General features: G+C 41.3%; 1 protein-coding gene across 1 annotated transcript; it reads left to right on the forward strand.

Annotated features, from left to right (window-relative positions):
- Nucleotides 1-1,274: 1,274 nt before the first annotated feature.
- LOC139767065 (uncharacterized) lies at nt 1,275-27,261 on the forward strand. Its single transcript, XM_071696030.1, has 6 exons — nt 1,275-1,502; nt 9,911-9,997; nt 10,275-10,359; nt 14,307-14,429; nt 17,089-17,109; nt 21,485-27,261. Exons 2-6 carry the CDS (start codon nt 9,949-9,951, stop codon nt 21,765-21,767), a joined length of 561 nt encoding a protein of 186 aa, XP_071552131.1. The 5' UTR covers nt 1,275-1,502; nt 9,911-9,948; the 3' UTR covers nt 21,768-27,261.
- The last annotated feature ends 727 nt before the right edge of the window (nt 27,262-27,988 follow it).

A 27,988-nucleotide genomic window follows, 5' to 3' on the forward strand; every position in this document is an offset into this window, starting at 1 on the left:
ATCACCCCATTGCTATTATCTTTCGTCGCCATTTCATCTTCTGTGTTATTCCGGTGTCCCACAGGCCTCTTCAGATCCCATGAGCCACCTCGAGAGAGTACAGCGTAGATAGCCTCGAATCGTTTTTTCGGAGGGCTGTCCCGCGTGTAGCCCGCTATTGCTACCCGGAGGAGTTCTACCCAATGGTAGAGTTACAGGGAGAGGCTGACAGCCGTAGATACTTGCCTAAGCTGGAAGATATAAGGACCAAAACATGATCACAAGTATTGACGTTCCACTGTCGACAGAGTTTCAGTACCGTGCGGTCTTTTACACCGCTCGGCACGAACTGGTCAGTCAATACGTCGTGCTCGAAGAACCTACCGTCATACACATCGGGTTACGTTAGAATCCTGTTAAGTAAGAGACACAACAAAAGACTAGACGAAGTAAAGCGGCGGACGGTGAAGCAACCTACGTTGAGGGACCGCTAATGAAGTCTTCGGTACATTGAAGACATTGTACGCAAGACAGGCTAAATATAACCCTTCCCCCCCCCCCCCTCCACACACATACATTATGCGAACGTAAGAAAATCACACACACACACACACACACACACACACACACACACACACACACCACGTACTGGAGACATTTTTCTCACCCTGATACAGCAGGGAAAAAATTCTAAGTTCCGAGAGCTGAGGAGCTGGCGTTATCCTGGTAATAACTCCGGGTCGACACACACACCTCCCTACTCCCGCCACCCACGAGCACCATAACGCTGCCAATATGTGAAAGTCTAGTATAAGATCAGCTTTAAGGAACGATGTTCCTCCGCTTTTCATTTTGAACCGTAAGTACCAGCTTGTGGCTAGAGGGTGGGTTGGCTCCTGCCTCCCCTGATGGTACTGCCGTTCCTCCTCCAGTATCCGGTATTTACCGATCTCTTTCTGGTCCACGTTACAAAGTTCGATAAATGACGAATCATTAAGCTCAGCGGACATAGTTAACGACTGACAATAATGAACGTTATCGATATTTAGAGATGTTCCTGCAAGCCAGGCTGAAAGCCGTACTAATGCCAGATAGTGCCACTCGCCTCAGCCATTTTTCCACTCACCCCTTGTTTAGTTTTCCACACGTGTGCCATTGCCATATCACCTAGACTTACCAATGCAACTCAGTCGATATTGCCAGAGACTCGTATTCACTCGTGTCTCGTGAAATACTCTATGACGATGGAAATCTAGCGGTCACTGGCATCCTTCAGCTCAGGCGGATCCGTCGCTCGGATGCCAGGATCTCCGCCATTACGTTACCGACGCTGCTCGAACTGGGTTACCGCCTCGCCCCCCTTCCCTTAATATCAGGACCCGCTTTAATGAGATACATCATCAAGTGTGCAGACGTAGTGACGACATAACAAACAGTTGGTCGTAGCAGCCTCCTACAATCCCGACTCAGGAGCAAAGAAGGATTATCTGCAACCCCACGACAAGTGCGTTGAGTTCCTTCTGGTAAGAAATGAAGAATTTCATTGTGTGTGGCACTGTGTAGTTCTTTTAAGGGGAAGGGTAGGTATGATGTTATCATTGTGGCGTTCGTGAGTAATTGCCGACCGGTGGTGTATAATTACTGTATATCATATCTAGTCGCTAAATGATAATTAACTAGTTGACAATGCAGCCTTGCATACTTGAATTATTTGAGTTATGCAATTTAGCAACACTTTAAAGGAGAGTCCAGCGGCCACTAACCAAATCTGAGCCACTGGGTTAAGAATTAAAACTAACATTATATCGAGGAGGGGACAGTAATTCTGAGATATACGTCTGTGTATGATGCTGGTCAAATATGATCGTCCCAATGTTGATCAAAATGTAACCAATATCAAGATAATGGATTATGACCCTTTTTAAAGTTGCCGAAAATGTATATGATAAAACGTCCTCCCTATCCCCTCCCTTATCCCCACCCCCTAACCTTCGCTCCGCCGCGTAGTTCCAGTATTTTTTTCTACAGTTGAATTTCGAAGTTGCCAGTGCGAAAAATCTCTTCCCTCCTTACTTCTCCCTGGTCAACACGCAGTAATTCCGCGGCACAGCTGGTCGGTGATAGTGACAATATTGCCGTGGGATTAGCTCGAGCAGGAAAGATGAGTTACTTCCCCCCCAACCCCCAAATTATGATCGTGACAAATGTTTTCGTTCTACATAAGCATACTTTCACGAGCGGGTAAAATCATTAACTTGATGACTATAAGCCTACAAATACGGTATACTTCACTTCCAGATACTGAGGGTAAATCTCTGGGCCGCGTAGGGCGACGCTGACCGGCACTGTCGAATTATTTTTTTTCCAAATTCATTACTAACTTCTTTATTCCACGGTTGCAGAAGTTCATGAAGAAGTTGAGTGGCTTCGTTGTCAGTGGAGAAATATACTTTATTCTCGTGTCTTCTTTACCATTCTTCCCCTAGTGAGTATCTTTTAAAAAGTGCATGTTTGCGAGTCTGTCGTGTGCAAATGCCTCATTACACTGTACGAGAAGAGGATTTTATAATCATGGGGCACCACCATAAAGTTTATCTACTGTCATTCCACTTTTTACATTTCTATCCATTCTTGCATCTTTCGAACCCCTGTTTACTTGTCTTCATCATCAAGCTGGTTTAAAATCATACAGATTGTCATCAGGTCACCCCTTGTTCCTCTCTCTTCCATTATTGATGAATCTAATGCCTCCGTCCTTTCCCTATAACTCAGCTTCTGGTACTGTCTTCGAGGACCTCCTGTGGACCTTTTCTATTAGTGCTGGGTGCTTCTGTAAAAGTGGTAACCAAACTGATGAGACATATTGAAGCTTTGCAGGATGTTACAAGGTTTTTTTGAATATTCTCTTATTGACTTTCTAGAACACAGTTCTAATATTTGCCGGCAGACAGTTGATCTCTCCTAATTTGATAAGGTGGGACTCTCACAGATTCCTGCAGCCTATTTCCTGATTGATAATTAATATTCATAATGAGGCCTTCCTCCACTGTATCCCAACCTTATCATAACTTTACATCTACTCAGGTTGAATGTTTACCCTGGTCACCCCCTCTGTAAATTGACCCAGTCCTCAGTATCTACCTACCTACATAAACCGTGCACTATTCGCACACATGTTCAGGCAAGAGTCCAGTTTAGTTATTCCCAACATAGTCATATCGAGATGGCTCTGACATGCTTCTTCATTTCTTCCCTTCCACTGACATAATATAATCTGTCCAACGAAATAGTCTCCCGCATGTTCTTGCTTAAATATCCGTCTTTATCAACGTCTTATAAGGCAGTGTTAAATGCCTTCTGGCCGTCCAGGCAGACAATCCACCCAACCTTTCTCTTGTCTTTTATTTTCTATGCGTATACGTAAGATATATATATATATATATATATATATATATATATATATATATATATATATATATATATATATATATATATATATATATATTCATATATTTATATTCATATTTATATATAAACAATCTCCTTGAAGCCACATACAGAGGCAGCCTTTCGAACTTGTATCACTTCCCATCTAAATTCTCTCCGTGCGCCTCGGACCACTCATAACACCACCGGGTCTGCCCGATTGGCCTCCGTCCAGCAATCCACATCCAACATAAATCTTCGATTTTATTCAGCCTAGTCGCCAGACGCCGTCGCCACTCCAGCCGTGATGTCTTTTGACTTCATCCGATGTCTTACGTTATGTGTCCCAGTGTGTGCTTCATTATCTCTCGTTTTCTTCCCGTCTCACTGTGGGTCGTGGCTTTATTTATGTCCGTCGTTCGTAAGATCCCTCCTCTTGTGGTGAGCACCCGGCAGACCTGCTCCATACATCGGTATTGATCTGGAGTGTCTGGTATCATTTCTTTGTCTCTCCCCAGGCACATATGGGTTCAAGATGAGGAAGCTGCGTTCTAGCTCTATAGTATTTTCAGACTTTCCCCCTACTATTGGTTTCCTTCTGCTATTACTTTATACACTGCCCAAAAGGTATCTTAATTAATCGGGTGTGTACTTTCATTTCCTATTCTAATTTTCTCACGGTCTTCCGGCAGTGCTTCTTACGGCCTTCTGTCGGTAATTAGCATTTCCCTCTACGACATTTCTGGTCAACGTCGCCACGAACCGGCTCCAGCGCCCCCGCCACCCAGAGCAGCAGTCGCCACGCCGACGTCGCCTTAAAACCAGAAGCTGCCTGGCGCCGCCGTCACAACGTCTCGGTTTTCTGAATTTCTTTTCTAATTAATTCGCGTTTTTGGAGAGCAGGATATATATATATATATATATATATATATATATATATAGAGAGAGAGAGAGAGAGAGAGAGAGAGAGAGAGAGAGAGAGAGAGAGAGAGAGAGAGAGAGAGAGAGAGAGAGAGAGAGATTTACAGTTTAGATTAATTTGTTGGTGTGAGAGGAGAGCCAGCCCAGCTTATCTTTGGCCATCCCTCTGATCTTTCAGAAACCAGTATATTGTTGCTGTATACAACACTAGCAAGCGTTCTCCCTACCCACCCAGGTGATCGTTGTTGAAATAATGCAATAATGGGCTCAGCCAGTATTGCCGAGAAACACTTAATATTACGATCTAATTAACATCATTTTAATCATCTAGTGTAATTGCGTCCGCCAGCAGTGTAGTTTAGCGTTGGGTGATACGAAAGACTGGCATCAGAGATGAAACATACGTCAAACGAAAGCCAGCCGATGATCAGTGACCTGACATTATATATATATTCCTATGAGTCCACGGGGAAAATGAAACACGATAAGCTCCCAAGTGCAGTTTCGTGCAATAATCACATCATCAGGTGAGACACAAGAGAGAAATACAAGTCAGTTGATATACATCGAAGATACGAAGCTAGGACGCAATTTGGTAAATTATATATATATATATATATATATATATATATATATATATATATATATATATAATTTTTCGTCAGTGTAGGTACTTCTGGAGCATGATGAGAATGGGTAGAAATATGAGGGTTAGGTGATGTAAGGTGTCCCGGAACCATAAGGTGCAGCTGGAACATGAGGGTCAAGTAATGAGAGGGGATCTTGAAAAACGTGAGGGAGGCATTTGGAATATGAGGGTCAAGTAATGACAGGGAACCTGAAAACATGCGAGAGGCATCTGGAACATGAGGGTGACGTAATGATGGGCTTCTGGAACACGAGTTCCAGTTAGGGAATGAGGGTCAGGTGATGAGGTTTCTTTTCGCGGAACCAACCCCCCCTCATTCCGACCAGTCCATCTGACTCATTTGATTACAATATGAATGTTTAGTTATAGAAACACGCTTCATAAAAGCCTCCCACTTACATATGTGGTAGGATAATGCTCGTGTATTTAAATTTTACGTCGTTAAATATTCATTTGTGAACATTTCCGTCCCGAACATCACATTACGAGAGGAACGCGAAACTGCTGTAATGCAGTCAGTCATTCGTGAGTTATTTGGTTTTATATCATGGAAAGGTGTGTGCTGGGTAATGGGAACGCTGACGCCGTTATGTCAGGAGCTGGATGATACAGCGCCTGACACCGTTGGCACTGCATGATACAGAGCGCTGGATGGATGATGCGGTGAGGAAACTGCACACACACAGCATGTGCTGGATGATCGTACATTGCTTATGCTGGTCGCTGGGTGACGTGTATGCTGACATTAGTGTGCTCTGTTTTGTGCGCTGGATGATGGAGATGCTGATCCGTTGATGTAAGCAGATGGCGCACTGACGCTATTCATATTGCGCGATGCATGCTTATACGCGGATGGCTTTCATACTGAACACTATCCATGATCACGGGCGTTCTATGAAAGAAAGAAAAAATCGGGGCCAGGAAAGCATAGAGAACCCCAAAGAAACTCGGGGGAATATATTGATGAAAGAGTCGGGCGCTGGGGACGGCAACACCGTCTATCCGCTGCCACTTTTCCGACATTATTGACCGAGAGTGGTGGTGTCTGGCAACATTTTGCTGCTTTGTGGTATGAGAAAAATCTTATCATACCATCTTGACTGGCGCGTCCATTTTATATGTGTGAGCATGCATTCGTATATATTTGTACAAGAACCGAAATCGTGACTGGTAAAAGTGTGGCATTGACAAGGATGGAGAGAGAGAGAGAGAGAGAGAGAGAGAGAGAGAGAGAGAGAGAGAGAGAGAGAGAGAGAGAGAGAGAGAGAGAGAGAGAGGAAAATAAAAGTGGAAAGATAGGCGAGAGGACGAGAGAGCAGGGCCGGCCCGCCCGGGAACTGTACCACCTAATGAAAGGTTTTCAGCTGGTGGGTGCTATTGAGTGGCTTCGTTAGATTTCTTAATGATGTTTTCTGTCCGTAGATGTGTTTCAGCTAGCTGGTAACTCTATACACCATCATATATATATATATATATATATATATATATATATATATATATATATATATATATATACATTCAAAAAGAAGGTAAAAAGAAGGGGGCCAAGTGAGGATATTCCCTCTAAGGCTCTGTCCTCTGGTCTTAACGCTACCTCGCTAACGCAGGAAAAGGCAAATATATATATATATATATATATATATATATATATATATATATATATATATATATATATATATATATATATATATATATATATTGATCTAGATTGTCAATACTGGTTTATAATGTTTACTGTGTAATCAGGGAAATATGACAATCTCAGGGAAAGTTAGGGAAAAATTCAGGGACTTTTTGAATCAGCATCTCTAATGGAATCCTTCAACTAGAGTTAATATATCATAAATCTTTTAAGTCCAGATTTTCCTCACATGTTTGTGCATAGTTTGAGCGGGAGAGGATTTTCCTCTCTCTCTCTCTCTCTCTCTCTCTCTCTCTCTCTCTCTCTCTCTCTCTCTCTCTCTCTCTCTCTCTCTCTCTCTCATTAAAAGAAAAGTGACATCAAAGGAAACATGAAAGACTGACTTCAGAATACGTCTTGGGAGAGGGGGGGGGGGGAATCTTTTCAGTATCCCTTCGTTGTAATTTCACTAAACGAATTATCAAGAGAAAAATAATCAGCATGAAAGAATAATTTCTACATCGTCTAACACGGAACTCCTTGACAAACTGCACCTCCCGATTTCTCTAGCCAAAACATAAACCTCAACCGACAGTTGGAGAAGGAACAACGATTCCAATTTCACCCCCTTCCCTTCCTGCCACCGGAGATCCCTCGTCCCCGAGTTTCAGTTCGGCATCACAACTTCATCCAGCCCCACCATCTCAGCTGGCACAGACCGCATCAATAACATCCACATCCCAACCACTGTAAACATCAATATAATTAGTAGCCAATGTATGAACCTCCACACTATTATATTTGGAGTTTCTCTCTTATTATCTCCATTTAGGCGCAAATGATTTAAGATATAATTATCATTCCTGGTGGCAAAGTGTCGAAATATCTGTAGACTGTTGTCTGTTCTGCCGATCGCGTTGGACCGAGTCTGGCTGGCTGGCCCGTGGTGGACGGGGCCGAGGATGGACACCAGAGCCCTGTCCATCAGAGGCTGGACCCCAGACGGAAGACGAGGCTCGACAGGAGCCTGGACGGAACAACACGCTGATTTAAGAAGACATATGAAGGACTACGATAGCTGGACTGACTGGAAGATACACTGTGGTTAAGAAAGAGGGAGAGTGAGGGATAGACTGGGAGTGAGATGAGGGGGACAGGAAGCTACAGGATGAGGCAGACGGGAGGGAGTAAGACTTACGTGTGACAGCGAGACGTGCAGCTAGGGGGTAAAGGGGAAGGGACGGAGTTCGGTAAAACCCACCATTAAAGTCTCCTCCAACCACTCCCTCCTAAGCACCAGGAAGTCATTCCGTCTCAGCAAGAAATCTCCAGTTAATGACCTCCTCTCACAGACTCCTCAACCCGGGCCTCTCTCTCTCTCTCTCTCTCTCTCTCTCTCTCTCTCCCTCTCTCTCTCTCTCTCTCTCTCTCTCTCTCTCTCTCTCTCTCTCTCTCTCTCTCTCTCTCTCTCTCTCTGCCTAGCTCCTCACCCAGGCCTCTCCCTCCCTAGCCCCTCTCAGTTCCCTCTCCCCGCCCTCACCCGGGTTCCCCTCGTGGCATCTTCCCCAGTCCCCCTTCTCCCCCAGCCTCATCCCAGGCTCCTCTCACCCAACTCATCAGCCAGAATATAAATTTCATGAAGTTCGAAGTGCATTTTCTCCGGGGTCTTGAACACCCTGGTGCTTAAAGTCAGGGTCTGTAATTCTCTGGGGGTTTGTAGTGTATCAAACAAGTTTGATTCTGAACTGAAGTAGGATTCTCCTGGGGATGTATGACATGTTGTATTGCAGTTGTATTTTCCGAGGAATGTAATTGTTTTACGAGACAGTTTGTGGTTTATTCTAATATGTTAATATCGTAATATGTTGCTTCAATTCTGCCCTTATTTTCAGCGACCTGTGGTGTGATATATTCTCTGGAGTCAGGAAGTGTATTATCCATGGTGTAATATATTCTCTGGGGTCTGTAAGTGTATTACCCGTAGTGTCATGTATTCTCTGGGGTCTGTAAGTGTATCAACCATAGCGGGGTCTGCAAGTATATTATCCATGGTGTCATTTATTCTCCAGGGTCTGTAAGTGTATTACCTATAGCGTGACGTGTTCTCTGGGGTCTGAAAGTGTATTAACCATGGTTTCATGGATTCTTCGGGGTCTGTAATAGTGTATTATCCACGATGTAAAACATGTTCTCTGGGGGTCTGAGAACAATACTGCCATACAGAAGGCCTGTGTGAGACTAATTTGGTCTTTGTCTTGCACAACATGGTCTCTGCCTTACTAATATTCTTATATCATTAGATGCTATAAAGTGATATAAGACAGCAGTTATTGGATGGTATATGTATCCTTACTTACGCCATTTCAGTGCGTGTGTGTGTCTGTGTGTCTGTGCGTGTGTCTGTCTGTCTTTGTGAGAGAGAGAGAGAGAGAGAGAGAGAGAGAGAGAGAGAGAGAGAGAGAGAGAGAGAGAGAGAGAGAGAGAGAGAGAGAGAGAGAGAGAGAGTGTGTGTGTGTGCGTGTGTGTGTGTGTGTGTGTGTGTGTGTGTGTTTGAGCACTTTTAATTGACCAACTTTTTTTTTTAAGTGCCGGAACCCGCAGGAATATGTTAACAGAGGCAGAAAACATTGAATAACTCTTTCGCGGCGGTTTACTGCAGCGAAAGTATGCCTGCAAAGTCATTTAGATACTCTTTTTCATTAAAACATGCATATTAATTATGTGGGTTGGAATTTCACCTGAAGACTTGACTCTGAGCTGCAATGTGCATTAGTCGGGTTAATTCCACATTTTGAATTACCATTACTGTACATTTATGACTACATATACCTGATTTTATCTAATGTAAGGAATAGCATAAAATATTAGTTTAAAGAATACTTTCTTTTCGAAAACAAGCATTATATTCAAAATTATACTCTGTAATTTCAAAACAATATTCTGTACTTTGCATTCTCTGTACTTACATATTTTGTATTTCCAGATATGATTCATTTCGTTCTTTTGAAATTATATCCATTCTTGGAATTACATCTTTACTTTAAAGAATATTTAGATTTTAGTTCAGTTGTGCTGTCAAAATCATAGTTGTATTTCAAAAAATTATATGTCAGTTTCAGTCATAATAATTCCTTTTTACTCAAAGGTTAATGCTCTACTTGTAGTTAAAGCCTTGGTACAACATGTAATTCAATCTTTATTACAACACTTATATTCAAAGCTTTAACTCAACATGGTCTGTTGTCCAGTTTTTGCTGTGTTGTTCCGTCTCTCTTATTTTCTCCAACTTCCTCCTCCTCTTCCCCCCCATTCAGATTGGCCACCCGGGACCCCCTCCAGACTTCTCGACATCATGGCTATGCCCGAGCCCATTGTCCTACGGGATGTTAAATATCTGCCAGGTAGGTTAAATTTAACATTGGGTTCCTCAGAGGTGAAATGTGGTTAATCTGTTTCTCCGTGTGTTCAATCATTTCCAACTTTGACGACCGCTTTTGCAGTTAATTCAAACTGGATTTAATCTAATGACGTAAAGCGTTCTTAGGTTTCTTTACATATTGATTAAAATACTTCACGGTGCTCTGACCCAAGGCTGAGGTCAGGGGGTCATGCGAGGTCAGAGGTCATAGCTACTGAAGGTAATTCCCACTATTTTTTTCTTCTTCTTCACAATTGCAGAGGAGATCAACATATGGATGTACGCTATCGTGGCTATCGGCTCCGCCTTCCTGGTCTTCGTTATCGTCTCCGTCTACCTCATGTGGTGAGTTGATATCTTGAAGGTGTTGCTATATCTCCCCCCCCCCCCACCGTGATATCTCATGGTGCTGTTATTTTTCTTGTGTGTGATATCTTCTAGTGTTGTTCTCTTACGTGTGACATCTTCTGGTGTTGCTATCTTACGCGTGATATCTTCTGGTGTTGCTATCTTACGTGTGACATCTTCTGTTGCTGCTATCTTATGTGTGACATCTTCTGGTGTGGCTATCTTCCGTGCATGAAATCTTCTGGTGCTCTTGTCTACCTTGTTTGATTTTAAGTGAGACCATCATTACTGTTTTGATATTTTTGATATCATCTTGTTATTACCTTTCCTGTACGATATCTTATGTTGCCACCTTCCCTGTATGGTATTTTCAATTGCTGTCTTGCATGTGATATCGCTTATTAGTATCTACACTTTTGGCAATCTCTTGGTGTCCCTGTCCATCTTCGCGAATAGATCTCTCTCTCTCTCTCTCTCTCTCTCTCTCTCTCTCTCTCTCTCTCTCTCTCTCTCTCTCTCTCTCTCTCTCTCTCTCAGCAGAACAAAGTGTAGACGGTGTGATTAGAACAAAATCTTAGGTCACACTGGTGGCACAGTACGTACACCTGCCTCATTAGTACATTTTTTATCTTGTGCTGGAGGACGTGTTGGCTTGTATCATGTTCTGTTCGCGACGTGATATGGTCTGGTGAGTCCTGCCTGTCATGTCATGATGTATCATAATGCTGTTGGGAGTCCTGGCCTCTTGGTGTGAGTGTGTGGTGTCTTGCTGTCATGTCATCTGCGGTGTGTACTGGCTTAGTCTTGTTGCTTTGTCTAACTATGTATTGTCACATCTATGAATATCATGTCATATTCTTAGCGTCATGTTGTTGATGTCATGTCATAGCTCTTGGTGTCATGTCTTCTTGACAATATCAAGTGTAATTCTCATCTATCTGCCTTTGTGTTGATAGCCTCATGTATGTATATGTAGACGGCAGCAACGAGAAGTCTTTGGTGCTACGGGGGACCCAATATTCAGGAGGGTTGAGAGGCGTGCATTGGGATAAAGTAAATCTGATCGAGCTTGTATACGGGGGGCGACGTGCTGTTATCGGGTTTAAACAAGAGTTCAAGGTGAATCATGATGGTACTTGGACGAGGCTACCCCAAGGGTCGTATAACCTGGGATGCGTCTGAAAACCTTTATATCTTCAAAGGTTCTCACTACATCTACCTCCCCCCTCCCCTCACACATTCTCTCTCTCTCTCTCTCTCTCTCTCTCTCTCTCTCTCTCTCTCTCTCTCTCTCTCTCTCTCTCTCTCTCTCTCTCTCTCTCAAACACTGAACAAAAGTCAGCGCAAGCAGGCCCTCCCAACACTAAAACCCCGCTAATGGTAGTTTCCTGTAAATCGCCTTCCACAATCCGGCCTCTTAACTCACCCCTCTCTTGCCCCACCCCGCGCGCCCTATCCCCTGCCCGCCCCGCCACCAGGCCACTAGACAGCAGGGGAGAGTGTGTAGCGAGTGTCATGACATCTTTAAAAAGCCAGTGCGTGAAGTGGTCCCGTCTGCCTGGGAGACTAATGAAGGAATGATCCGTTTTCTGTGGGAAGGAAGAGGGAAGAAAACGAGGACAAGAGAAAAGGAAGAAAACTGAGTGAGAATGGTAAAGGAAGTAGATCAGAAAAGAAAAAGGGAAGTAACTGGAAGGAAAAGAAAAAGCGAAACAGACTGAAATGTGAGGAAGAGGTGCAGTAATCGGAAGGGAAGGAAAAGAAAAAAAATGGAGGAAAAGAAAATGGGATTAGAAAATAGTGTCTGGGGAAAGACTAAAATACGACCACAATATAGGTTATGATGGAGAACGAGAATCGGGAGAGCGACTGACGACGGCGTGGTCAGCTCTGTCTATCCGGAGGAACTTCGCCCTCTCCTCTCACAACCCCTCCACTCTTACCCCTCGCTCTTCCACCACCACCAGCCATCCCTGACCCTTCCCTCTACTTCGACCTCCCCCTCTCACTTCCTATCCATTTTCCCTCCCCCCTGCTTACTCTCACTCCTCTCTTAACCCCTCTTACCCCCTCCAAAGTACGTGTTAAGGCGGGTGCCGAGGGACCACACGCTACTGACTCTTAATAGTCAGGTCGGAGACCAGTCCATCATGACCAAGGGTCGTAGCGTCGTGCTCAAGAGTCGTGACGTCGTGCTCAAGGGTCGTACCGTCGTGCTCAAGGGTCGTAACGTCGTGCTAGGGGCTTAGCGTCGTGCTCAAGGGTCGTCCTGTAGTCCTCAAGGCGTTGGAATCAATATTCAAGCCATGAGTAAGGATTGTGGAGTCAGATGCCTTTTGGGTCATTGACCAAAATGGTGGCTGAAAAAGTTATATATTTTCTTAAAGACGACGTAAAATATGAGGGAAGCGCAACCCATCGGGTGTATGTTGGCCCTGAGGGATCTGCCGTGGACCTCGGCGGCCCTAAGGGATCTGCCGTGGACCATGGTAGCCCTGTGGGATGTCATGGACCATGGTGGCCCTGAGGGATCTGCCGTGGACCATGGTGGCCCTGACGGATCTACTGTAGACCATGGTAGGCCCTTAGGGATCCTCCCGCCATGGACCACAATGGCCTTTAAGGGAAACTCCTATGGACTCCTAGGGAAAAAGTTACCCTAAGGGTTCAATAGAGGTCAATATAAATTCACAAAATGAAATACAATTTCGCGACTCTTCGTCTCGCCTGGCTAGTTCTTTTTACCCCCGCGCACTTCTTGATCCACCAAACTGTTTTTAGGCGTTCTCGTTACTCCTGTGTCCGTTGCCTGTCTGTCTGTGTCCAGTTTTCTTCCTCAAGACAGTGTAGGAGAGGATGCTGGGCAACATGTTTTGTATCAGGCTGTTGTAATGCTTGTGTGTAAAACACTACTAGCCAGACTGACACTAAGTCAGGACGGAGGCAACTCCGCTTCATCCACGAAGATCAAAATATTATTTTACAATGTTTTATTACTATTATCATCATTGTCATCATTATTATTACTATTATTATTATTATCATTATTATCATTATTATCATTATTATTATTATTATTATTATGATTATCATGATTATTATCATCATTATTATTATCATTATTATTATTATTATTATTATTATTATTATTATTATTATTATCATTATTAAGATCGTTATCAGTTTCCTTCTCCTTGGCTGTCATTAATATCTACAGTAATTTTATAGACTTCTTGAAGTTGTTTAAAATTGAATGATTCCTAACTCTAAGTTCGTTTCAACTTATATAAGGCTCTCTAAATACAAATCAGTTTCAAGACACGTTTCAGTTACTTTCATATTTGATATTCAGTGATATATTTACATCTCCCTTGTTTTTATGTACTTCACGTCATAATTGCTGAACTCTTCATTTTTTTTTGTTACATTAGAAAAATTCATGCCTACTAATTCATTGTCTGTATTCTGCTAAGTTTAATGAAGGCTTGAGTATTACAGTGGTCTGAAACCCAGTCCATGTGGAGTGTTGGGTAACCCACGTCTCTATGTGGTCATTCCCACATCCCTACTGATCCTGTTCTGCCCCGCCCCACACCCCTGCTCCTCCCCGCCCTTCAGCCCTGCCCCGCCCCTCTCACACCCCAGACCCACCTCACCCTAAACCCCTGCTGCTCCTGCCCCGCCCATCCCAAATTCCTGCCCCGCCTCATCCTACACCCCTACTGCTTCTGCCCAGTCCCACCCCACTCACCTGCCCTGCCTCACTCCACATCCCTGCTATTCATGCCCCAACCCACACCACAGCTGCTCTTACCCCAACCCATCCCACACCCTTGGCACTCCTGCCACGTTCCCACACCCCTGCTGTTCCTGCCCCGCAAATCCCTCTCTCACCCCGCCCCACACGCCCTAGCCCGCCCTACTAACGTGGTCTCCTGCGGTAGGCGATCCATGCGGGCAGAGCGGGCGGACATCGAGCGTGAGACGCTGTGTGAGGCGGAGAAGCTGCCGGCCCACAGCAGCCTGACCTCCCTGCACTCTGACCACTCCTACTCCACCACCACCACGCCCTAGACCAGCGGCTCCTCACCCCCGGGGCTCTCCCACAACCTGGTCAACACTCTAGGTACGCTCCCACGCTCGTGCATGTTGTCCTCCCCACGACTCTTGGCTCTGCCTCCCTGGCTCTTGTCCTGCCACCCTGACTTAGTCCTGCACCCCTGGCTGTTGTCCTCCACCCTCCTACACCTGGCTGTTATCCTGTACCCCTGGCTGTTATCCCTGCACCCCCCCACACCTGGCTGTTGTCCTGCACCCTCCTACACCTAGCTGTTGTCCTGCGCCCTCCCACACCTGGCTGTTATCCCTGCATCCCCGGCTGTTGTCCTGCACCCTCCTACACCTGGCTGTTGTCCTGCGCCCTCCCACACCTGGCTCTTGCACCCCTGGCTGTTGTCCTACACCCCTAGCTATTCTCCTACATCCCTGGCTCTTGTCCTAACTTGTCTTCCCTATTTAATCTTGTCCTGCCTTCTAACTCAGCCTCTTCCTTGACGCCTGCACTGCCTCATGACCCCTGACCTGTCCCATGACTCTACCTGCTGCCAGGCCTTCCCAGTGACCCCTGACCTTCTCAGTGACCGCCTGACCTGCTCCCATGATTCCTCACCTCTTACATTACCCTTGACATGACTACACCTGTACCCATAACTCCTGACTTTCCTAACCTGCCTCATGACCTACCTCAAACCTTAGTGTAACTACCATTTATAGAAAATGAGAATAGATATCTTTTAAGTAGAAAGCTAGGATAATCATCTTTTCCCTAGTAAGATAAGGTAACTTTGTTATATGGGGACCTCCGTGGTGTAGCGGTTGGTGCTGCTGACCATGGCCCATTCATGGGCCACCAGGGTCGAGTGCAAAGGTTCGAACTCCGGGCAGTCGGTCCACTGGCAACCCAGCTGTTCATTCTTCCGTACGTGGTTGGTCGATAAACTGGGTACCTGGCTTATGCCATGGTATATATATATATATATATATATATATATATATATATATATATATATATATATATATATATATATATATATATATATCCCTTGGGATTAGGGAGAAAGAATACTCCCCACGTATTTCCTGCGTGTCGTAAGAGGCTACTTAAAGGGGAGGGAGCAGGGGCTGAAAATCTTTCCCTTTCGTTTCTTTAATTTTCCAAAAGGAACAGAAAAGGAGGCTAAGTGAGGATATACCCTATAAGGCTCAGTCCTCTGTTCTCAATGCTACCTCGCTAACGCGGGAAATGGCAAATAATATATATATATATATATATATATATATATATATATATATATATATATATATATATATATATAATAGAATCAGTAGTGATGCGAGGGGTTAGATAGGTCGAGCTAGAGACTCGGTAACCTCATCCTGCGTCCGCGGTCGTCATGACAACCGACTCTCCCATCCTGGGAGGAGAAAATTGGTCTCCACATTCCCAGCCTTCTGATATTTATTGCCGACATTTACAGAATATATATATATATATATATATATATATATATATATATATATATATATATATATATATATATATATATATATATTGGAAAGGATCACAATTTTTCGCGTGATCAAGATATTCCTATGAGTCCACGGGGAAAGTGAAACACAAAAAGTTCCCAAGTGCACTTTCGTGTAAGAATCACATCATCAGGGGAGACACAAGAGAGAAATATAACAGTCAGTTGACATACATCGAAGAGACGAAGCTAAGACGCCATTTGGTAAACATGTGATTGTATATCAACTGACTGTTATATTTCTCTCTTGTGTCTCCCCTGATGATGTGATTATTACACGAAAAAGCACTTGGGAACTTTTCGTGTTTCATTTTCCCCCTGGACTCATAGGAATATATATATATATATATATATATATATATATATATATATATATATATATATATATATATATATATATATATATATATAATTCAAAGTATAATGGCGGGCAGAAACGACGGGCTGCATACATTTGCCATGCTAGGAAATTTTGAAATTGAGAAAATAAAAAATAACAAAACTTAAGGGAAGCATTGAAGTCCCACGATGATTTCGCGGACACTGTAACAATAAAACACCACACTTAGCAACTGACGTCGTAAAAATAAAAATTAGTCATAAATCGAGCGAAAATGTATCAGGTTAGCTGTAGGGGAAAGGTGTGTGTGGAGACCAACATTACATTTCCTTCCATGACTGATGAGTAAGGATGAAGGAGGAAGCATACAGGTGAAAATGAGACCGGTGGAAGGTGCGTCAGAAGGAAGTAAAGACAAATGAAGGGAAATATGAAGAATGAGATAATAAAGGAAGAATAAGCTTGGAGTAAAGAAAAATCGTGAAAAAAAAAGCTATGGATCGCGAGTCAATACTGAAGCAGAAAGATGACATACCCTCGGCCGCCACGTTTACCAAGACTGGACACTCCTAAATAACAATTAAATTGCCGGTTAGGAATGACGGAACGATCGAGATCAGTAACATGTTTTGTCTATCAAGGTTTTTTTTATTCCATTTTGGTTGTTGTTTAGGTACTTGTAACCAGCGACAAGAGCAATTGACTTACCCAACTTTTCCCACCATATCTAGCGTCAACAGACGATACCGATTTCACACAATAAGTTTTATTTGACTCATGAATTGCCCTATTTTCCAGTTTTGTTGCAATGGAGCTAAGGTACATACATATTCTACATGAGCCTTTCAGCCATAGGATGCTAATATTTTAAATTTATTATGCCTAATACTACAAAGAAAAATGTACTCACCATTGAGAAGGGCACTGTATTCCTGAAACAAGATCCTGATGCTGGAGTCAGATTTCGTAGTGGCCAGTCGCAGAAACGAATGTAGATTGCCGCCGTTATGTTTGGAGCTTTTAAGATTCGTGAGTGATATTCCACGATAGACACAAATGGAGCTAAATAAACATGCGTAAATAACAACCTCGAGCACGTAGACACTGATAGTCAAGCACTTGGAAACAAAAACAATGACTTCCTTTCCACAGTATGAGCTGGATTTCAGATTTCTTCACGTTTGGATATTGTCTTTGGACCACTTAAACAATGCACTTTTCCACAATGTCACAGTCAGTAAACGGGTGCAGCAAAGTTTTTGATTTCTGGTGCACAACTTCATTCCTCACCTTTGACACAGTTTTAACTAAATGATTTTAGCGACCATGGCTTCGTAACCCAAAGAACATGTTTCTAACGTCCTCTGATCACCTGTAAATTCACGGTTTTGTTTCATAGTATCTTTGCTGGTTATATACCACAGTTAAGCAACACAGGTTTGGCAGATCAAACAACTGATTTTCTAAAAACCATCTGTCGAAAAAAGATTACTTGCCCAACCTTCCAGAAGCTTTGTTTTCATTTTGAAGTTCCTCTATTTCCAAGCTTTTTGGAACGTTTGTTTTCCTTTTTCAAGTTACACTTTCTTTCGATACATGTTCCCGGTCGACATAATCACCAGTTTAAGTGGGTAATATATGACAAATTTTCGATAATTGGGTAAACGATCCACTCGACGTCACCGCCACACCTGATTAACGTCTCATCACCGTAACCAACAAAGCACTGGCTGCCATCTACCACTTTTTTAGTTAATTTGTTAAAAAAAATATATGCTTACCCTCAGGGTTTTCGATCATTTCTCACTGCCTTATGTAATGTTATAAATCACTATGCTTGGCATGGGTCTATATAATACATTTAAACCCACCAGATATTAATATAAAAATAATAACATGTCATGCAAATTTTTTATGGCGCCAACCCGCCACTCTTAATAACGACGTCGTGAGAATGTTGGGAAAGCTAGAGCAAGCTTTTTACTTTCAAAATTTAGTGGCAGTTTAATGGCGTTTCGTGTAATCTTTCATGACGCTTTAAGTGCCGCACATCCCTTTTAGAGCCACTGGTTGTGCATAATGATGATAACAATCATTATGATAACGTGATGCAGGTCAAAAGTAAGGAATATCAGTGCAGGGAGGGGAGACCACTTACAAAGACGTGTAATCCCTTTGCTTTACCGAATGTAGAGGTTCTGTCGCTGGTCCGGGATGACGGTGAAGTCTGAGGTCCTTTACCACGAATGTTTGACCCTTTGGTATCATCTAACTATTGACCTGACCCTTGAACGTCAGGTCAAGGGTCAGACCAACATAGCCAAGGGTCGTGCTTCCGTGGTAATGGACCGTACTGTCATAAACAAGTTATGAGAAATCAAGGTTAGGAAAAAAGAGAAAATATCAAACTAAAAAAAGTGGGAGTATTTTCCGAAAAGTGCGGTGGTTGAAAAGTCACTTTTCTCCTGAGTTTCCCCAACTTTGTTTATCCCGATTTCTCAGAACTTGCTCGGTTAAGCCTTCAAGTAGGGCGGTCCGTTTGCATTATCAGTTTTTGAACTACTTATATAGACGAGGTAGGTAGTTCCCAGTGTGTAATGGTTTTGAAGTTAAGAACTGAGGATGAAAAGGATATTCATAGCCAGTAGGGAGGGAGGTGAATGGAGGACGAAAATCGAAGTGATAAAGTAAAATATTGCGAGTGATATTGCAAATATTCTTGTCCTTGAGTGAGTTAGTTTATTTTCTAGATATTTTGAACGTTATATGTAGGAGTGGGTTATACCACAAACAGCACCTTGCGGCACAATAAATATGATTCTCTATCCTTTGTTCGTCGTTATCATGTACTTCAATGAGATGGATTTGTTCATGGCAGGGTTCAGTGATCGTATTAGTTATAGTAATACAAAATATTGTCAGCGTGGCAAAAAATGAGGAAAAATGATAACAGCGATCAGGATCTTAGCGCTGTGATCACATTATAAGAAGCTCTTTAAGGCAACATCGTTAGCAAAGATAACAAAAAACGGAAGGACTAAAAAGAAGAAAAAGTCATCAAAAAAGTCCGCCAAAATACTAACATCAGAATATGATAGCACGAGCCACAATCACCGACATTTCCTCCCACCCCTCTCCATTATCTCCCCAAGGGCTCCCCCTTACAGATCTTGCTGTTCCTTGCCTGTGCAACCCCAGGGCAACGAGTTGGGGAGACTTACCCCTCGGCCACCCTGTCATATCGTTGAGTCTTGCCTGCCACCCTCGCTTTTTGTTGACCCACTTATTCTTTATCGATCGGCTGGAGGGAATCGAGGGAACACAGGAAGAAAGTCGGCTTTTCAAATGGAGACAGTCAGGGATGGTTGATGAGGACTTTCAGGACGGGACGGGAATGACTTGAGTGTGAAGATTAATGGGGAGGAAGAATGATGGAGAGACGGCGGTTGAGAGAAGATATGAGACCAAATGATGAAAGGTAATACATGACCGACTGCCAAGTGAGTTTACCACAGAATCGTGGACGTCTCCCTCTCATAACACAGCGCCCCTTGAGCTGTCAGACGTTTTGAATATACGTATCTGTTATATCTGTTAAGAAGGTAGAGGTATTGTGTCCCTGTTTAGGAAGCTGATGAGACTGCAAACGGTCGAGACACGTTGGTAATGTTAGGACTGGCATACAGAAACTTGAGTAACACAGTATAGATACATTGATATGTACGATGGCGTGAAATGACTAGGGTAGTATCTACTGTTGGTGAAACAGTAGGTGGAAGCGAGGCGGGCGTCCCATGGCGCTACTGAAGAAGGGAAGGGGTGTTCCCGAGGTTCCGTGGTTGTGCAGCTGCAGAGAGAGGAGGCATTACCCAGGTTTTGTGATGTTGCTGCAGATGATAGGTGTCACCAAGGTATCTTGATGCTGCTACAGGAGGGAGACGTTGTTAAGGCACCATTACTTTGCAGAAGTAGAAGACATTACCGAGGTCCCTAATGGGAGGATGTTTTACCGAGGTCCCATAGAAGTGAAGCAGGAAGAAGGCAGTGTTGATATCCTTTAGTGATGATGCAGAAAAGATAAGGCGTTGCTAGGGTCACAGGTTGATGCTGTAAGAGGGAGGTGTTGCAAAGGTCCTGTGCTGCTAGAGAGAGGCAGCATTGACGAGATGCCAGGGTTATGCTTTGGGAAGAACAAGGTGCTGCCAAAGTCCTCTTTTGCTGCTGCAGAATGAACGAGGTGTTGTAGACAACTTGTAGTGATGCAGATATTGCCACGGTCACATGGTGGACCATGACGTTTTCGGGATCCGTGTGCCTTTATTTCTATAAACAGACCAACTTGCGATAAGAATGTGTTATATGGGCTTTAAATCTGTCTGCTGCCCGGGTAATTAATGTCACTAAATCTGTCTGCTGCTAGGGTAATTAATGCCATCAACTTTCAAATTATAACCACCTGTTGAACTATAACACAAATTATGGTCCTCCGCTCGAGGTAGTTTTGAGTGTGTTCATTCACTGTACATATGATCTTTAGTAGCCATACATTGCCTTATTATAAGACGGCCTGCTGGTGCTACACACAAGATCCTCAGGTTATCTACAACACCAAGGTAACTCCCACCTGTGGGGGAGGGGTGTGTCCAAGTGAAATACATCTGTAAACACCAGTGTTACCACCTTGTATGAACTATTTTAGCTCAAGATTTGGAATGGAACTCTGAAGCACAGTATGTTATGATCAAAGCAAATTATTTATATTTAAATGTGGTCAGAATGGCTGGAATGTATACAGTCAAGTATTATAAGCAATGGTAATTAAATGTGCTAAGGAATTTATAGGTTAAGAGAAAACATGGTCATCATAAATTACATCAATGGATGGGTTATTAAAAACAATTTAACTGGCGAGATTGACTCAAAATTCATCACTAGTTTGGTTTAACAAAATGATACTATGTTAGGGTGATTGACAAGAGCTCATTAGTAACTGCATAACATTAACAAAATTAAAACTTGGGTAGGCTACTTAACATGATGGATATGGTTGACAAAGATAATCAACAATGTGTCAGGATAAGTAAAATATTCCTTTACCTGGCAGCCACACCCCTGAGGAAGCCCCAAGCTATGCGGTTAGTACCTCCCGGAGGCCAGCTAACCACCTCAAACACACCACCTGACGCCGGCCCACCCCTGTTACTTGCCGCATCTCCACACTACAGCACTTACCCCACCACCATGGCTTGTCATTCCCAAGTGAAGATACCCACCTTGAGGCTCCAGACTACTTTGTGGAGAAGGATCTTGACTTACAACTCCAGGGGGACGTAATGTCCGAGAACAACTGGCGGAGCTTCAGTAGAGAGGTCATAGAGGTGGAGATGTTACCCTCACCCACTGGAAACTCTCTCTGGAAGTCCACCAACTCCATGGACTCTGTGGGGTGGAAAAAGACAACTTATGATCTCAGGTGAGCGATGTCCTCAGCTTAGCGCCTTAGCTCAAGGCAGATGCTTTAGGAAAGCTTAGGTCATCGATCTGGCTGAGCCTATTCACTGCCGATAATGTATGACCAACACAAAAACAAGCTTTCGTAAATGAAAGGTTACGCAGAGACAAACAACTCTTAAAACATTATCGGCAGCTGTAATATCTACTAACATATATTTCCACATAAAAATAAAACAATCAAAATGACAGCCAAAATAGCACATAAGTACTGCCAAAATATTTGAAAAAGTGATGCTTATCACTAAAAAGATTGAAAAGTAAATGTACACTGTACATATATAATGTTCTTTATGTATGCTCCCAGAAGCTTGTTACTCTCTTAATTAAAACTTCGAAAAAGAAATCTTTGTCAGAGGGATAGTTGGTTCCTTCATGAGTAACAGAAAATCTTACTCTTATGATAAGTTTAAGTATCAAAATCTGTGCTAAAAACAGCATGGAATCACTGGCTCACGGTGAATTTGTAAATTTATACTAGATGATTGTTTAGCAGTCACTGGATATACATTTTAAAAATCAATTTCATATTGTTGGGCAGTATCTAGAATTGTGTACTGACCAAACGAAAACCTTTCTAGTTAATTTACTGATGCCCCTAAAACATTTATCTTTTTAACAGTTTGTTTGAAAATTTTGGTGGCCAGATGGAGAGCATGTAGCTAAGGTCTTTGTTGTAGTGTTTCATCTTACATTTATGCTTACTAGTTAGTCTAGCTATGTTTATGGAGAGTGTAGTAATCAGCCTGTATGACATCTGATTGATTTATACATTACCAGTGAAATGGAACTGCAAAAAGAGAAAGGATGTATAGCATATGGACTGCAGATTAGAGTAATAATAAACTTTGAAGTTTTTGTTTACTGAGCATGTATTACACCTGGATTCTTTCTTAACAGGATAAACTTTTTATTACATTATCATGAGATACATTCTGCCTCAGGATTCCCTTCTATCCTTATGAGGCTAAGAATACAGAATGATACTGTACACCATGTACTGACATTTAAATAATCCTGATATTAATCCATTAATAATAACAGTTATTGGCATTACTGTTAGATGGTTAGTAGTAATACTTAGTGCACTCACTATTGACAGTATCTAATAGTGTCAGGGTGGCAATGGTGGCAGTACATAATGTACTCAACAAGGGTTTTATCCACTAGACTCAATGATATCTGCTAATTTATATAATGCATTTCAAAAAATTTCAGACATGCTCTAACTAGTTTATTACAGGAATTTTGTCAACATTTAATATTACTTGTGTGTGACAGTGAATGCTATTTCTATTGTAGTTCTCTTTATGCTTGTCATAACTTATATATACACACATTATTTGATTTACTATTAGAAAGTCCTTTTCACAGATATTAATTTGTCTACCAACTCTTCATGATTCTTGTTAACTGTATTGAGCTTCTGATATATGTGTACGAGTGTGTGTGTGTGTGTGTGTGTGATAAGTAGCAGAGGTGGCATGATTTGTCTTCCGAAAGGGGTATATATAATCAATGTGTAAACTGTGCTAAACATTGTAATGTTGGCTGTGTTGTTCAGTGTGTCTTCCTCCTCCTGTGACAGTACTCCTTTACTTTATTCCTTGTGTATCTCGCTGCATTCATCTGTTATCTCTACTTTTTCTTTCCTTTTTACTTTTAATACATGTGTTATGATATATCTCCCTCATTGCCAGTCTCAACTTATTTAGTTTATTTTATATCAAAACCACACATGGGGTGATATAATCATAGATCACATTAAGCTCATTCTGCTCAACTAGATCATGCCATAATCTCCTACAGCTTTCTCCTCCATCTTCTTTACCATCAGTACTTTCTGCCTATTTCCATTATATATTCCATCCTCTTTTTGTGTTAAACATTCTTCCAGTTTTAAATTACCTTACATACATAATTTTACAACAAAGATTTCTGTTCTCCACCAGCCAATGTAGGATTAAGTTTTATCTGATTTTAAGGTGAATACACTGAGACCCATAATATATAAAAGTGAATTGAAAAACTAATATCCATGTAATTGGGATCATAATTACTCACAAATGAAAATACTATATGCATGGGAACAGTTAGTGGTTGAGAACCTGTTTGTACTTAGAGCAGTTTTAAGATTACACATATGGACAGGGTTGGCCCATGTAGTATCCATAAAGCTAATATTGTATACTGACAAACTTAAATAGACTGCAACTGCTGAATAAATATAATGAACTATTAATGATACACAGTGGTCAATGCAGTTTACCAATTTTTCATATTGCTAAATATGTTTCTACTTGGTTTTGTGCATCATCCAACCATAAATATATATATATGACTGCTCTCATATGCATCACCAATTTGATCCTGCTTCATGTATGGAGCCCATATTACTTACAATTTATGGAAATTTCAAGTCAAAGTCTATAAGATATTTTCATAGATTATTTAAGAGGTGACAAGTAAGATGCCTTGCAGAGCACACATTGAAGATTTATGTCAGATATTTTAGGGTTCAAGATACCAATAATTAGTAAGACTAATGAATGGTTGAATTAATAGACTGAAGCATATATAATAGTAGTATTTGTAAGAATAGGTATATTGAGATGGAGTGATTAATTAAATTTAAATTAACAACAATTCAAAAGTACACTAGTAGTTATCATAATCAAAATGTATACAGGATATGATCTGACCAATACTCTATATCTGACACTTCATGGGCAAAATATTTGCCATTTTCTCTGACAACTAAAGCTACACATTTGCAAGAGCTTTGTCAAAAAGTCTGATATGAAATAGAGTCCCCACAGAGATACAACAAAATTTTCTAACTTTTCTTGCTACCAATATACTCAAATCAAAGTGACAGGAATCAAAATACTGGTACCAATTCTGTTACATCAGTGACTGCATCTGACAGTAACTTTCATGGGAATAAATTAACAATGTCAGCTCCACTTACTCTTGGACACAAGTTCCAATTACATGGAAATCAATGCTGTCATCATATAGTTCCCCTACAGACAACCCAAAACAACTTTTCATTTGATGCAATTTTTGTCTTCTGAGAAACATCATTTGCTGGATGTTTTATAGTACTGCAGTATCTACAGCATATGTTCCTGTTTGATTATAATGTATGTTTAAGAAACTTTTAAATACATTTTGGTTTTAATTGGTTGCCTAGCTCATGATGATTAACAAACTATAATAATCTTTGGAGTACATGATACTTTTTGAATCTGTCAGATTTTGATATTTTTTCATCTTTCTTTAGTAAATTAAATTACAAATTTAAGAAGTTGATACTGCAAATGGAAAAAATTCTTAAAAATGCAGATAAACTATATTACAAGCACACTATACCTCCCAGTGGTGTCACTGTTGAGATTTGACTCACACAGGTAGACAGCAAAGAAACTGTTTGGAATAAAACAGTGGTAATTCCAGATTCAAGTTCAGTCAATATTTTTAGCTTAAGTAATTTACTGTTACTTGGGCTTACTTATCTTCATACATTTATAGAGTGGTAAAAATAGAAATGCTAGTACAAAACATACATGAGCTATCAGTCAACTCAAACTTCAGAGTTCTATGTAAATTAGCTATATTAAAGCATCTTTTCCTAAGCTTGGGGAAAAAAATCAACAGCAGCAACAAACAGCTATAAAATACAAACACATGCTTCCATATATGGGTTATCCTAAAATCACCTTTATCATAGACAGACATTGAAGAGAAAGACTAAGTACATGAAACAAGTACAGTATGTGAAAATATTGTAAAGTAACATAGCTGCCACAGTGCTAGTATCCAAGAGGCATGACCAATATCAAACAGCATATCTGCCAACATCCCATAATTGTATGCTGAGAAGAAAGTAGCTTGGGACATAAACCCCTTTTACTTTATTCTCATTACCCATACTTTCAACTGTGGCATAAAGATTAATCTTCAAAGTCAGCAAGTTTTGAGATACATGTGAGACAACTTAGCCAAAGGGGAGAAAAAATGCTTTAGTCATGATATTTTCTAAATGTTTCAAGCCACTTATTCTGGAATTTCAGTTTTCCTGTCCCTCTGCTTAAGTCTGAACTTCATCTCCCAGTTTACAATCGGGTTGACCATGCAGACATTCCACCAGATACCAAGATCTCTTTACATATTTGCACACCCATCCACACAAATAATCATAGACGCTGGACCACATTTGTTCTTCACTTGTACCAGAGAAAGAAGACCAATGTGGATAGAAAATGATGTTAACATTTTGTGTCCAGTAATTTAGATGATGACATGATGCTGTGCACAGTTTGTGTCATGAAAATCTACCCATGAGTTGTAGAATTATCATTATGTTTATGAACATACAAATATCTAGCTGCAGTGGTACAACTGATGATTTGTAAAAGCTCTTCCAGATTTAGGCTGTGTCATAAAAACTCTTCAGTCATCTGAATCTTGATATGTAGGTTTTAAGAACATTTTAGAATCCTGGAAAGGCATTCAATGTCATGACTTTACTGTTCTGATACCTTGTTCCAAATTACAGTGTATAACAAGATTTCACTGAAAAGTTACTGAAGTTCTTATAAGTATTACATGGTAATTTGACAAGTCCAGATTGATTGTAATGATATATATTGAGTGCCATTAGATGTGAACCTCTATTCAGTATTTTTATCTATTATTGTTAACTTCAGTACCATTTCCACTGGGCGGATCAGGTAAATACAGCCTTTCAAACCACTCATAAAAATCCTCGAAATATGAACAGCAAAGAAATGCAAGCTGCTGAGTTTTTGCAATTAATGCTCAGAAGGTGATGGTCCAGTGACACTTGAAGGTAAGAGTGTTTGTGTTGAAATCTCTAGGAAAGCACACTGCTGAAAGTATTTTAGGATAGTCTGGTCATGTTCAATGTATGTCATGTGGCAGCTAATAGAGTTGGTATTAGTTGGAGCAGTAGATGATCAAGGATATGGGGGAACAGAGTGAGAGAATCAATTAGAGCTAAGAATATTTCAGATAAGGTTGACAGGAGTATGATTTAGGATCATTTGAAAACATTTTGTGTAAAAGGGTTGTGCAGATGGAGCTGTTAGTTTCACTTTTGTCAAATCATCTTATTGTAAACAGTGATAAGTACTTATGTAGATGCAGAAATTCACATTTCACACTAAGATATTGGGTATGGGTTAAGGGTGTGTCTACATGAATTTAGAGGCTGCATGTACCTCGTCCATCCCATGGAATTAGCTTTGAAGTTACTGATGATGGTAGTAAACTGTGTAGCATGTTAATAACTAAAGCAGACTCTCGGAATATTGTATTAGGATGACCAAAACTATGTATTTTCCATCAACTCATAATAAAGACTTTTTCCCACCTTACCTATAGGATGACCAAACTATGTATTTTCCATCAAATCATAATAAAGACTTTTTCCCATATTATCTATCAATATCTGTTAATTGGAAGACATATTTGCTTGGGATATTGTCTTTGCAAAATCATGGTGTAAATCCTAAGAAAACACTTCTTTCTAAGAATTAATACTTACAAAATGCAGGAAAGCCTGTCAGGAGCAGAATTAAATGCAACTGATAAAGACTCACACAGACTATTTAGTTAAAATCAATATGATGTCTAAATATCTTGCATCACATCACAATTAAGGCTGTCATGTGTTTTTGATGCTATTTAGCTTAACTAGGCAATGAACACATGAAAAAGATGTTACTAAAGAAGAACAACAAGGGAACATGTCAGTTTTACCCAAGTCACTCATCAGGTTCATTAAGTTACTAATTTGGAGGACTTGAATTATTACAAATGAAAAACTTGAATTCAAAGAGCATATTCATAAGACCAGTGCTGTCAAGTCAATTAATTAGTTATATGAAAATGAGAAATTTTGCAACATGAGACAGAGCACTAATGATGAAAGTGTTCATTTTATTCAAAAGAAAGAAAATTGAACACTGCTGTATAGTCATCCCTGTGGATAGGGGAGAAAGAATACTTCTCATGTATTCCCTGCATGTCATAAAAGGCGGCTAAACGGGTGGGGAGTGGGGGGCTGGAAATCCTCCCCTCCAGTTTTGAATTTTCCAAAAGAAGGAACAGAGAAGGGGCCCAGTGAGGATTTTCCATCTTATACTCGGTCCTCTGTTCT

This window comes from Panulirus ornatus, chromosome 59 (genome assembly GCF_036320965.1).
Source record: "Panulirus ornatus isolate Po-2019 chromosome 59, ASM3632096v1, whole genome shotgun sequence".
Lineage (NCBI taxonomy): Eukaryota > Metazoa > Arthropoda > Malacostraca > Decapoda > Palinuridae > Panulirus > Panulirus ornatus.